Genomic DNA, 14,229 nt, shown 5'->3' with positions numbered 1-14,229 from the left:
GTGACTGTAACTGTGCTGCTGGCAACAATTTTATTATGATTTTTTGCCGACGTTTTCTGACACCGGCCATATTAAATGGGTGTTGAGCATTCGTAAATTCATTAGTTACTCTGCTCGCTCTGGCACTCAGACGAGAGTCCTCTGAATTTGGAGTAGATGGCCAGACTGAATTTATGAACGTACCCAAAATGGTTACTTGCATGGTGGAGTCTTGTTAAGACATGTAGCTATCTAGGTAAACAATGAACCATAATCCCAACTCATGATGTTACTACCCTGCATGAATCTGCAGGTAGCTAACCAATCAGGTTCAATGTTAGCTAGCTAACATTAGGCTATAGCTAGCTAAGCAAATGGCTCTGAGATACGAATAATAAGGTCATACACATAACGTTAGCTAGCTAGCTAGCTAGGTAAATAATGAACTGTAATCATAACTCATGACGTTACCACACTGCATGAATCGGCAGGTAGCTAACCAACCAGGTTAGGCTGTAGCTAGCCAAGCAAATGGCTCTTTCTGTCAAAATTAGAACCGTGTAATATCTGAAAATGTAGCTAGCTAGACTATCTTACCTGTATACATCATTCATGGTTGGACGCGTCTGCTGTCGGATGCCATGGTTGCCCTTAGTTTGAAGATGTAATCCGGAGACAGGTGTTTTTTCCATCTCCTTAGCTATCATACTCTAATTCCACTGATTTCAAAACTCAGAAAGTGGAGAGCAACACTTTTGCACTTTTAATACACAATACATGTTTTTAAACAGCAGCGTTAGACAGGATTACCTAGACATACAGACCAGCTCAAATAGACAGAATGATGATATATGGCAGACCAATCCAAACTCATCTCTCAGCATGTCCAGCCCTCTCATTGTCTTAGCCAATCATGGCTAGCAGGAAGGTTGCTGATTTTTCCTTTGGCTAAACCAACTAGGCTCGTAATTAAACAAGTTTATTCATCATCACAGATGGCATACAAGTTTGTTATTAAGGCACATGAAATTTCACGTTTGAGAAGGCATTTCCCACCAAAAAAAACGCATAAAAAACCCCCGCTTACGTTCATACCCAAACCTAACTGCCTAGCTCAGCACCTGAAGCAAGGATATGCATATTCTTTGAAGTTTGTGGAAATGTGAAATTAATGTAGGAACCAATGAACCATTGCATTTCTTTTCAAAATGTTGTATCAAGACTGCCCAAATGTGCCTAATTGGTTTATTAATACATTTTCAAGTTCATAACTGTGCTTCCTCCTCAAACAATAGCATGGTATTCTTTCACTGTAATAGCTACTGTAAGTTGGACAGTGCATTTAGATGAACAAGAATTGAAGCTATCTGCCAATATCAGATATGTCTACATCTTGGGAAATGTTCTTGTTACTTACAACCTCATGCTAATCACATTAGCCTACATTTACATTTTAGTCACTTAGCAGACGCTCTTATCCAGAGCAACTTACAGTAGTGAATGCATACATTTCATTTCATGCATTTAAAAAAACAAATTGTTTGTACTGGCCCCCCGGTGGGAATCAAACCCACAACCCTGGCGTTGCACACACCATGCTGTTGTTGCATACACCATGCTCTACCAACTGAGCCACAGGGAAGGCCTACATTAGCTCAACCGTCCCTCGGGGACCCACCGATCCTTTTAAGCAAACATGGATGATATCTTCTTTGCCCTTTTCCTTCACAGAACATACAGTATTTGCATTCATCTCATGTCTTACTATAGCTGACTCATTACATTCAGTGTGGATACAACTGTTGTAAATGTAATTAATGCCCAATCCTCCAAGACCTCTTACAACCTCTCCCGTAGGAGAGCTGGGGCGACTTGAAGGACTGATTTAGCACAGGGTCGACCTCTGAATCCTAAATAACCAGCAGAACTGCTCTCGTCGGCTGGAAAAAAACATAAAAGGTTCTATAGAACAAAACCTAGTAGTAGGCATGAAGAGGTAAACACGATCCATTCAATACATGTCCCTAGCTGCCTGCATTGAGAGAGGGAGCAAGCGGCATGAGGGCGGGCACCGGCATGGTGCAGAGTCACACACCCCCCCTGTGTTATTCCTTAGTAATTCCTGAAACAAAAAACCCAAGTGGTCCCAGCGGCGCCGTCTCTGCTTGACATGCCTGCTGCAGACGTCCTCCGCTCCGCTGCAAGTGTTGAGGATATGAGGGTGGGCACCTTGGGACCCCCGACAAACCCCTTCGGCAGAGCAGTCAAGTCTATGGATCTGAGTCAAGTTGAAGGATGCCGCAGACCTATTGAGCAAATAATTTATGGCTGATGCAGCTTTCATTTGGAATTAAGAGGAGACAAAGGAAGAAGAATGTGCCCCCTGTGTAGAGGTATCTCATTGAAAGACAGGTTTCCCTGGTTGTTGTTCTGACTTTACATTTTCTTTTTAGCTTCCTGTGCTTATACATACTTTCAAATTCTGTAGAAATATTGATCTTGTATCTCTTGTCATAGACATAAATGCTCCCTAAATCCCATTTACCTTGTACATTGCAGTGCTATTCAGCCAATAATCCTGATAATATTTAATCTCTCATCAAATTATGATAGTCTATTGAAATCTTCAGAATTCATTTGATACAAAATAATACCTTTTAACCCAGTTATAATATAAATTTACAAAAACTGCTTGATTTCGCTCAAATAAATGTAACACCACTTTTTTGCTAATAGCAACGTTTACTCATTCTGCCAGGGAGTAAATAGCCCATCACTAGAGAAACACTTTGTTTGTCAGGTCTAATTTGACATGTCAAACCATGGCACTCTGGTTCGCTACTGGCGGTGTCCGTGGTGCTTGTGCCCTATGAAACCGCATAAACTCTCCCTGTCCTACCCAACACACACGCATGTACACGCGCACACACACACACCCACACAAACACCACCTCCCTCTCTGCCCATATCAAGTTTAGGCAGCTTGATCAGCCCTAATAGGGTTCAGTAATTACTGTGTTTGCATAGGGCCTGTCTGCACCTCTAAGCAAGTCTGCCATGGTATGCCTTGTATGAGCTTGACAGTTTAACAGCCAGACAAAATATAATAATGACCAACAGTGTATGGCCCAAATTAGACCAGCAGCAGTAAACACAATTAGAGCCACTTTAAAACAAAACTGACACTAATTAGTCCACTAATTAGATCAAGTTTGAGCTGGTAGCTCTGATATGAGGTAACTTAGAAAAACAGTTTGGAAAAATTGGACAGCCCAATATGATATGTTTCAGAATACAAATTAGGATGCGCTTACTTGCATAATTCTCTAAGTAACACTGCTTTGGGGAAAAGCAATAGAGTCAATTTTGCGGGTGACAGAAAATGGACTCATAATATTGGCATGGAAAATATTATTACTAGTTGTAACATCCTTCAGGGCTTGGCATTTGAATGGGCGTAGGATGTGCATTCTGAGAGCCAAACAGAATGGTATGGTGAGCACAACAGGTAATAGAACCCAAACAGTCAACCATAATTTAAAAAAAAATACTATTTGACATGTTCATTGCTTTCTTTTCCCCAGTGTGTGTGTGTGTGTTCTTTATTCATTGGTCTGGGGCATGTGTAGGCCAATAGAATAACATTATTTGTATTACACACACACCATTCTGTGACCCATTCTCCAGCTATGTCTGGAAGGAATTTCAGAAATGGTTTCATACATCAGCAGCCTGGAGGCTGGATGTGATTCGCTGTATTTATCAGCTTGCTCTCTCCCACAATTCAACAGGCACCAGAAGGAGAGAAGAAGAGGGCGACAGAAAGTATTTAAATAAATAGATTGTTGTTGAAGTATTACAATACAACATAAATAACCATAGCTAAAACGGGGAACTATTGCAACACACTTTGGTTTAATTTTTTTTGTAGCTAGCGAGATACAGTTGCTTTCACGAAATGTCTTCGACTGCTAAGCTAGCCGACTGGCTAAACTAAGTAGCTAGCAAGTTAGCTCAGCTCGGTTCCGGCCTAAAATAGCTAACGTTAGCTCCATTTTCAGATTTCGGGAAAACCACAATTCAAGTGTACATTACCACGTATGCAGATGTTCATCTAACGAAGTAAGTACCCAAATATACATTATTACAGATCGTTTAATAAACTCATAGCTAATGAATGTAGCTAGGCAGCCAAGTTAGCTAGCTATAGTAACGTTATTTGGCTAGGTGAGCTAACTTGGTTGACCAGACAGCTAAATGCAGTATTACGTGTCAACACAATATTAACATTTGTCAACTACATTGATATTCAGCTGTCAAGGTGAAACTGACGTCGTATTTGGGATACCTAACTATGATTCATTTAGACCGTTCATGTTACAGTTCTCTTAAAGTTTTAACAATGTAAACATGGCTAGTTAGCTAGATGGCTAGCAGAACTAAAGACTGTGGTAGGCCCAGATGGCTAACTAGCTATTAGCTTCGTAGCTAACGAATTAGCTAACATTGTTAATTTGGCAGCTGGCACAGACAAGACCATGCAGTTTAGCGCCACGGCCAACTTGGCAAATTATTTAATAACAATACAAGGAAACTGAACAAAAATGCAACAATTTCAAATCTTTTGCTGATTTACAGTTTGAGGAAATCAGTCAATTAAAATAAATGCATTAGGCCCTAGTCTATGGATTTCACATGACTGGGAATACAGATATGCATGTGTTGGTCAGACACCTTAAAAAAAAACAGCTGACCTTAGGATCGTCACCGTATTTCTGTGCATTGAAATTGCCTTCTATAAAATGTAATTGTGTTCGTTGTCCGTAATTTATGCCTGCCCATACCATAACCCCACCACCACCATGGGGCACTCTGTTCACAACTTTGACATCATCAAACTGCTCGCCCACACGACAATACACGTGGTTGTGAGGCCGGTTGGACATACTGCCAAATTCTCTAAAATGAAGTTGGAGGCAGTTTATGGTAAAGAAATTAACACTCAATTCTCTGGCAACAGCTCTGTTGGACATTCCTGCAGTCAGCATGCCAATTGCACGCTCCCTCAACTTGAGACGTCTATGAACTCTGCATATTTTAGAGATGCCTTGGACAAGAGGCACCATGTAATGATCATGCTGTTTAATCAGCGTCCTGATATGCCACACCTGTCAGGTGGACGGATTATCTTGGCAAAGGACAAATGCTCACTAACAGAAATGTAAACAAAGATGTGCACGACATTTGAGGGAAATAAGCTTTTTGTGCATCTGGAACATTTCTGGGATCTCTTATTTCAGCTCATGAGACATGGGACCAGCACTTAACATGCAACTACTGTATGTGTTGTCAAAACATTACCTTTTTGAGGTTAGAAACGCAATCAATAAACTAGCTGACTTTTTAGCAATGATGAGGGCCTACGCTACCTAGCTACCGTTACCTAGCTACGGGCATTCATTCTGTTCATATTTTAGCTGGCTAGCTAACAACACCATTTCATTTTGAAACAGTCTGTAAATAATATTTAGCCAACAATAGCTTTATGAACACTGTAAAAGGGACGTGTGAAGACACCAGGTGAACGATTGCTGAATCATTTTCTGCTATGTCACTATGGTTGGTGACATTCATAGTTTTACCTACAAAACAAATGTAGGTCTATTTTAAATCCCCACAATATTGCTATCAGATTCAACATGATCACATTTTTTTATTTCTAGACCAAGGGAAAGCTGATGGAACGTTAGTCCAACTGAGTCACCAATTCTAGTCATGCAATGGTGAGTAATCACTTTGTGCACTGATAATAAAAGGTTCAGCTTATCAGTAAACATCAGGGTGTGTCTTGAAACGTCTGTAGAGGTGTGCATGTGTTGTACCAGGATTATCTGCATTGAATGAGGGTATTGATTACTAATATAATGTAGGTAGAGGAACTGTAGGCCTAATGTTGGCCCATCCAAGAATTATAGAAACACATTATTTGGTATGAGAAACACTTAAATTACTGTATTATGAAGAAAAAAATAAAGTGGAACTGTAGTGATTTAAAAAAAAATATGATTTGTGTTTTCTAAGGGGATGAGCGCTCTGCAGTGTATATGACCAGCTGTCTCCAGCCTGATGGGAGGACTCTGTGGATAGCAGCACCGTCTTCAGGACTCCAGGAGGAGAGTAGCCGCCCCTGCCAAGGAGGGCCGTTCAGAATGAAGAAAATCAGCCTTAAGACCATCCGCAAGTCCCTCAACATCAAGGTCAAGGAGGAAGGAGGGGGGGACTTTGTCATGCTCCAGCAGCCCTCGCTAGCGGCTGACTTCTCCAAGGAGGACTCGCTCTTTGGGGGCTGCTACACTAAAGATCTTGCGGGCTGCAACCTGGGAATTGGTGATGTGGGAGAGGAGAAGGCGGGACACAACAAGGGCCGGTCTAAGAGCGAGAGCCTGATGGGTTCTCTGAAGAGGAGGCTGTCGGCCAAGCAGAAGGCCAAGGTCAAAGGTGGCTCATTAGCCATGGGGTCGGCTGACGATGATGACACCTTCTCCTCCTCCTCGGTCCCAATCAGCTTCAACGAGGTCAAGGCCCAGCGTCCGTTACGATCAGCGTCGCTCCGTAGCCACCATTACAGCCCATCTCCCTGGCCCCTGCGGCCTGTCGCTTCAGATGAGGCCTGCATCAAAATGGAGGTGAAGGTTAAAGCCATGGTCCATTCCCCCAGCCCAAACCTGAATGGCGTGCGGAAGGAGTTCCACCACCATGACTTTCAGATGGAGAACATCTTCCAGGAGCAGGCCGAGTCCCTGAAGAACCTCCAGCAGCCGCAGAACGGAGACTTGAACATTGACAAACACGTGCCTGTAGTCCTGGGCCTCACGCCGCAGGACTACATCCAGTACACCATGCCTTTAGATGAGGGAATGTACCCAGAGGGGTCCCACTCTGTCTCTCACTCCTTCTGCCTGGACAGGTCCTCGCCCATGGAGGTGGTGACGGAGGTGGACAGTAGCTCCCTCCACGCCGACCACCAGAGTCAGGAGGACCAGGATCTGGTGAGTCTGAACCGGAACCTTCCAGCGGACCTCTTCATGGAGTCACAATCGGTGAACGGCCTCTTCATCGGCTCTAACGGTGTGATGCTCCATAGCTGCAGGGACAGGGTCAACGCTCAACAACACCCCGCTCCTCCCCAGCGCTCCCCTCTCCTGCCCGCTCTACCCAGCAACAACATCCCCAGGACTTACTCCAGGTTCGGCGGGGCAGACGGCCACATGGCGGCCCGGGTGAGGCAACATCTGAACTTTGACCTTGACTCTGCTCCGGGGGTGAGTCGGCTGTATGACTCAGTCCGGAGCAGTGGACCAATGGTGGTAACCAGCCTGACTGAGGAGCTGAAGAAGCTAGCCAGGCAGGGTTGGTACTGGGGACCTATCACACGCTGGGAGGCCGAGGAGAAGCTGGTCAACCTGCCTGACGGCTCGTTTCTGGTCAGGGACAGCTCGGACGACAGGTACCTCCTCAGCCTGAGTTTCCGCTCCCAGACCAAGACCCTCCACACCCGCATTGAACACTCCAACGGACGCTTCAGCTTCTATGAGCAGCCTGATGTGGAGGGACACACGTCCATGGTGGACCTGATAGAATTCTCCGTCAAAGACTCTGAGAACGGAGCCTTCTGTTATTCTAGATCTCGCTTACCTGGGTCCGCCACATACCCCGTCAGGCTGACCAATCCCGTGTCTCGGTTTATGCACGTGCGCTCCCTGCAGTACCTGTGTCGGTTTGTGATCAGACAGTATACCAGGATTGACCTAATTCAGAACCTGCCTTTGCCCAACAAGATGAAAGACTACCTGCAAGAGAAGCACTACTGACTCGGTTGACACAGACGTGAGATGGGACAGACGACGTTAGCAACTTGCACTTTTGTGTTCAGTTTAAGAGATTCAACAAAGGTTTACAGACATTCGTAGTTTGGAGACGATCGATTGGGTTCCATTGGCTCTTTGTTTGTGTCCAGGGATGTCTGAAATGGAACCCTATTCTGTATGTAGTGCACTACTTTTCCCCAGAGCACTCGCTTAAAGTAGTGCACTGTATAGGGTGTCATTTCAGATTACTCCTTGGTTATTTTTGTTAGTGTCCAGTCCTCCATTTCTCAGTTATGGTTAAGTCATTGTGGCCACGCCTCCAGAGTGACATCATTGAATCTGTCAGGAAGTGTGCAGCGTGACTAAGTTACAGCTAACAACATTTATCAGCAGTGAGATCTAAAGATCAATATTTCTCTCCCCAGTTGCTGTAGAAAACTGTAAACGCTAGAATGGCAAGTTCAGCCTTCTGAATAATGTCAATATTTTGCCTTCTGACTGAAATTTACAGATTAAAAAATATACATTTCATTTAATTCACTGCAGCCTTTTAAGATGTCAAATCCAAGCCAGCTTTTAAGTGAAACCGTAATGAAATGCATATCCAGTCAGATTTGTTTTATGCTTCATTTGGCAATTTATTTGAAAGATCTCCAACAACTCTAAACGCAATGGGGCGGATCTTTTGACAAACAATTTTTTTTATTTACATTTTTTTGCATAAACAAGTTTATCCTCTTAATTTCTGAGTTCTTAAACAGGGTTAATTCAACCTTATTTGTCATCCATCAAGTTGGTTAATGACAACTGCTAATAAGAAGTGTAAGCTGTATGTGGGTGCATGTAGACAACTTTCTCTCTCCCACTATAATGGTACTATTAGGAAAGATACAGGATGGTTTCTGTGTCGCCATGCACTTCAACTTAATAAGCATGCATCAATATCATCGCTTTTTAAAGGCAAATATCAGTAAGTAATTAACCTGAAGATAAACATTTAACTGCTTCTCTATTAGGAGTGTCAGAAAAGGCTGCCCTAGGACCAATTTAAGTGCCATGTTCAGTGCAGTATGCTTAGCTCTGTGTGCATGAAGGGTGTTTGAACGGTCAGACGCTGTAGAAACTTGGGCCTACTCAGTACACGGGACAGGAGTATCGACTGTAAAAAGGGAGTCACATTTTCATTTCTACAGCAACATTTATCACTAAACACATTTTAAGGAAACCTTGTGAGAAGGAATCTCAAAAATGGGGCTGCTTAGGTCGAGGCATTTGAGGGGGGGGAAGCCAGAATAGATGAATATTGGAGCCCCTTCCTCATATTTGGGAGGTCGCAAGGAGAGTGGGAGAGGAGATGTACATGACAGAATTCCCTCCCAGTGCAGTAATGTCCTGCTCCATGGAGAATGAGATTGAGGCTTTTGTGGGAAGTTTGCCCAATGACTTGCATGAGTGATGTCATACTCTCGACTTCATGGCAGTTTTCCAGTTTGACAATTTTAAAATGGATCCACTGTCATGCTTATTGTCAATGTTAACCTACATATTCACAGTCTGGCTGGGCTGTTTGTATCAGAACAAAAGGGAGAAAATAATACTCGGTATGCTATGCAAGTGATTTCTAAACAGATACTTTGACAAGGAATCAAAGTTTTACGTATGTTAAAAGGATCTCTGACTACTTTGGTAGGCTGGTAGATATGTATAGTCTAGACCTAGGTAGTAATGATCTGTTGGTATCTAAGGTGGTTACCATGACACCCGGATAGCAGAGGGTAGATAAGATCAGACGTTGTCCGCACGTTTCAAAAGTGTTGCATAAAGATTTGTTGGCATTTTATTGCTTTGAAATGTATAAGAATGAAGGATGTAGGTAATGTTGTCAGTCTGGTGTAGAAGGATTGTTCTACTCAGTTATATCACCATCACCAGCTGGGTGTTCTGTGTGCAACGGAGTTTTGAATATTTGTTTTATTTCCTGTGACTTGTGACATTCAGCTGTCATTTTGGGGACTAGTAGGGTGTTTGTTCCAGGTTATACCAGGGAAATGGCTGTGTGAGAGGATATACCAAGGGAATGGCTGTATGCATGTTTTAGCAAGGTAAAATATTTTGCTTCATATAAGACAAAAATCTCCACTTACTTGAAGATAAAGCCACATTTCTGGGCACGGTTCTTCACTGTACTGTTGACTGGTAAATCTCCATTGTTTCCCCTTACTAATATTGTCCCTGGAATAACAGCATTAAAACATGTCACAACACACAGTCCAACATATGATTTCTCCAGAGCACACACAGGTGGGGTACCTGTTAATGAAATGAACTGAATTTTGTTATGTCTATGGGATACAAAGGGTAAGACACCAGTGTCATATCTAAGACTGTTGCTAGGTTATCAAGGACCAACGATGACTAGAATGTGGAACATTGAATTGAAGAAAACAAATGTGAAATGAAAATGTTTAATTGTTTGACGAATGTACGCTTAGTTGTATTTTATTATTTTATTCAGGGTCCGCACAAAGTGCTTGAGGTGCTTAAAGTAATTGAATTTGACACTCTGAAATTCAAGTACTGGAATACCTTGAAAATCTGACAATTTCTCCAGTTGGTACATGAAAAGTACTTGATCAAATATGTTTAAGAAAAATATTGCAAAAAATTGTATTGGTCTTGCATATTAAATTCCAGGCAGACTACAGAGTGTTATTTCTTCACGTTTGGCGCTCTGGCTGCCAGGCGACCACAGAACTGACTGATTATGCGCCACCAAACGTCACGTCGATAGCTAAAACGCTGGTCAAATGTAGATTAAATCCTGCCTTTTGTGCATATGGAACATTTCTGGGTTCTTTTGTTTGAGCTCATGAAATATAGGACCAACACCTTACATGTTGGGTTATATATTTTTGATCAGTGTAGTTTACCCACCTTTAAAAAAAAAAAAAAAAAAGTTTATCACTACATCACTGGACCCAATCAAGCCACACCGTGTAAGGTGCAAACAATGCGTCAGACTTTGACATGGCGAGCATGGGTGAATCGAGCTTTTTTTTTTTTACCAACCGCCTCATTCACGCATCGCCAGTGAAATTACGCTTTATTAAGCCTCAGCCGTGCTCCTGCCGTTCTGCTGGCCATTCAGGTGCCGTTTTCCTCACACAGCCCACCCAGCCTTCTCCCGACCCGCGACTCTAGAGCTGCCATTCGGGAAAAAATATGCTTTGGCGTAGCTATTAAGTAGTAGATGCCCAATAAAAACACAGTAGTCCTAAAGCTGGAATCGTGTCGTAATGTGAATAGGAAATGCGTTCACCATAAGGAAATGCCCAAAACTCTGCTCATCACTACACAAATTACAACATCAGTACTGACTTACCGTTCATGTATGTAATAAATAAGTAGAGAAATAATTTATTATTGAGTAGAATTTGTAAGGTACTGGTGAAATAATAAGTTGTTTTTTTCCATGAGGTTGTGGTGATATACTGCCATCTGGTGGTGACTAGAAGCAATTGCATAAAAGGAACTATTACAAATTGATGGCCCTTGAAAAAAATATTGGTGCTTGAAAAAGTACTTAGGTCCTTGATTTTGACTTACCACTGTCTGTATGAACCCTGATGTATTGTGTGGCAGAGCCAGACAAAGAGATCCCCAATTGGCTAAACACTCACTGAGACGTTATTATGATACTTCAGTAGCCCGTGACTTGTTTTGTTCATTATCACTCTGAGTCATTGCCTTATGTGTGAGTTTTAGGGGTTGACGCTTGTTCAAACTACTAAAGCATTTTTGAATTCATAAGTTGTTTAGTAGTTGGCGAACAAGCTTCACCCATTTTATATTGTTTGTTTGTTTGCGCATCTCTGCAAATGAAGGTGATTGTTTACAATGATTTGGTAAATACCTGTTTTTATCCACATCTTGTTTATCCTCGCTCCTATCATGGACATCTTTGGTACAATTTAAAAACATTTTTTTTGTGTGTTTTACACATTTGTGTTACTTCATGAACATGATATTGCCTTGTATTAAACTATGGGGAAAGAGAATGTCGCCATTTTGAAATATGTACACACAATGACTTGTTATCTTGGGAGAACAAAGTAGATTTGTAAACAGTTTTAGTCAATGTAAATATCATTAGTAGCTATTAGTAAGTCCTTATTAGGAAAAAAAAAACTTCAGTTTACATTTTCTTTTCTTTTGAAAAATAAACGATAGTGATTTATTGCACACTTTTGGATACAGTTGAAGTTTTTGTATAAATTATAAATAAAAACTATATTCCGAGTCTGTGGTAATACATTTTTTTTTTCTATTTGTTTGCAATGTTTTAGAGGAAACACCAGAGCAACCAACGGTCCAGTGTACTTTAAAATCAGCGGCTTGTTCTACTTTGTCGCCTCTGACCACAGAACATTGGCTGTCCAGTTTCAGTTAATTTCCCAACGATTCTACATGTTGAGCAGGTGGCCACCAGCTGCGTTCAGCCGTTGGTCTTTCATTTAGCAGATGCTTTTATCCAGAGTGACGTACAGGACCAATTAGGATTTAGTGCCTTGTTCAAGAATACATTGACAGCTTTTTCACCTAGTCGGCTCATGGATTCAAACCAGCAACCTTTTGGTTCCTGGCCCAAAGCTCTTAACCGCGAGGCACCCAGCCACCATCTGTATTCACACAGGCAGCCCAATTCTGATCCCCCCCCCCACACTAATTGGTCTTTTTACCAATCAGATCAGCTCTGAAAAATATCTGATGTGAAAAGGTCTGACGTGATTGGTCAATATACCAGTGGAAAACAAATATAAAAATGGGGCTGCCTGTGTGAAGATCAGCCTAATTCTCGTATAGTATTGACTGAAGGGCCAAAGAAAGACTTCTCGTTCTATAATAAATTAAAACAAAGAAGCTCCTTCCTCCTTTTCTGACAGTACTTTCTCAAACACTCAAATTACCACTCTTTTACTTGTCAATCATCTGTGTGTTTGAAGTACAAATTGAGCTGTTTGGGGAGAAGTCTGCGCTTTCCACACATACATGATCTAAGACTTCTGTTGTGATGCACTGGATGACTTCTGGGTCATGTTCAGTCGGTATGAAACGGGAGAGAACTTTCTCAGGCCGTTGCCTGAACTTTGTTTCCCCGTTTTATTCCTACTGATCAGAGTAGTGGTGGCATTTTGCCCCGGTGGACACATTCGGTCCTCACCGAGGTCCTGCGGGCTGTACTGCCTTGCCGTTCTGTGAAAATGTGCTGTTTTTGATTGATTTAGAAATACAATCTAAAACTGTGGACTTAATTTTGTTCTCAAAAGCTGCAAAATAAATAGTCCCCTTTCCAGAAGGGTGGGACCAGTGTAGTGGCTGTGGGAGTTCAAGGAGTAGGAAGTGTATAGGAGTAGGGGAAAGAGGGAGTTGGAAGGCAGAAGATGACAGGAGGGAGCCATCCTGGAGGAGTGATGAGTAGGAGATCAGTTCTTACACAGTCTGCATGGTGATGAGGAGGTGGGGGGGTTATGGTGTCAGGTTTGGACCTCAGATCAGCTCTTACACAGTCTGCATGGTGATGAGGAGGTGAAGTATATTTATCTGCAGTCTCTGACGGGCCTCTCCAGGCTTCTGAGGTAAAAGATGCACCAATGTTCTCTCTCTCTCTCTCTCTCTCTCTCTCTCTGCAATGCTGAGCCTTTAGGATTTATTCATAACACTGGTGGTCACAGTGACATTCCTCCAGTTGTTCTTCTCTCTCACTCCCTCCCTGTTATCTGTATCCAAAATATTTATTTTTTTTGGAATGAAGTTTAACTTTTATTTTCTGTAAGTGAAGTCGTAGGCATAGAGCTGATGACGTCTCAATGTCACACAGTGTCTGTCTTGCAGTTAGTGATTGTTGTTTCCAGGGGTGTCTGTGTGACATTGATGTGACCTATAGCAGTCAGTATTAGAAATAAGTTCTCAGCCCCAGTTCTGAATACCAATACTTTTACTCACTGTTATTTTGTTTACTCTCCAAAAACACTGATTTGAGTGTAGTGATGGAAGGATGACATTTGCCTGTTACATGTTTCGGCGATTGTTCCAAAAGCACATCTCAGGAAAACAACTCAATAAGACTCTTAGACTATTTTTCCCATTGAATTTAAACTGAACTGAAACCAAGAGAAATGTCCTTCACTGTTCAGCCAAAAACATTCAGTCATAGAAGCAAACCTACATGCTCTCAATCCTTGCTTACGCCATTTCTTTCCTGCACCGATATACCAACCTTTATGACAAAAGGTGCTTGTCTCTGAGCAAATTCCTTCTCTGTATGGTTCTTAGTTAAAGACTGTTTACACCCGAGGAAACATCCATCACCCGCCTGGCTCCT

General features: G+C 42.2%; 1 protein-coding gene across 2 annotated transcripts; it reads left to right on the top strand.

Moving 5' to 3' along the window:
- The first annotated feature begins 3,676 nt into the window (after positions 1-3,676).
- LOC106590621 (suppressor of cytokine signaling 6) lies at positions 3,677-12,146 on the top strand. 2 transcript variants are annotated; one of them, XM_014181749.2, is made up of 3 exons: positions 3,679-4,101; positions 5,703-5,762; positions 6,061-12,146. In XM_014181749.2, the coding sequence occupies exon 3, from the start codon at positions 6,084-6,086 to the stop codon at positions 7,848-7,850; it is 1,767 nt and encodes a 588-aa protein (XP_014037224.1). In that variant the 5' UTR covers positions 3,679-4,101; positions 5,703-5,762; positions 6,061-6,083; the 3' UTR covers positions 7,851-12,146. The 2 variants fall into 2 exon arrangements, with proteins under 2 accessions (XP_014037225.1, XP_014037224.1); XM_014181750.2 differs by lacking the exon at positions 5,703-5,762 and having other exon boundaries at positions 3,677-4,101.
- Positions 12,147-14,229: the final 2,083 nt, after the last annotated feature.

Source organism: Salmo salar, chromosome ssa29 (assembly GCF_905237065.1).
Source record: "Salmo salar chromosome ssa29, Ssal_v3.1, whole genome shotgun sequence".
NCBI lineage: Eukaryota > Metazoa > Chordata > Actinopteri > Salmoniformes > Salmonidae > Salmo > Salmo salar.
The sequence above is the reverse complement of the archived record's forward strand: the minus strand, read 5'-3'. Positions and strand labels throughout refer to the sequence as shown.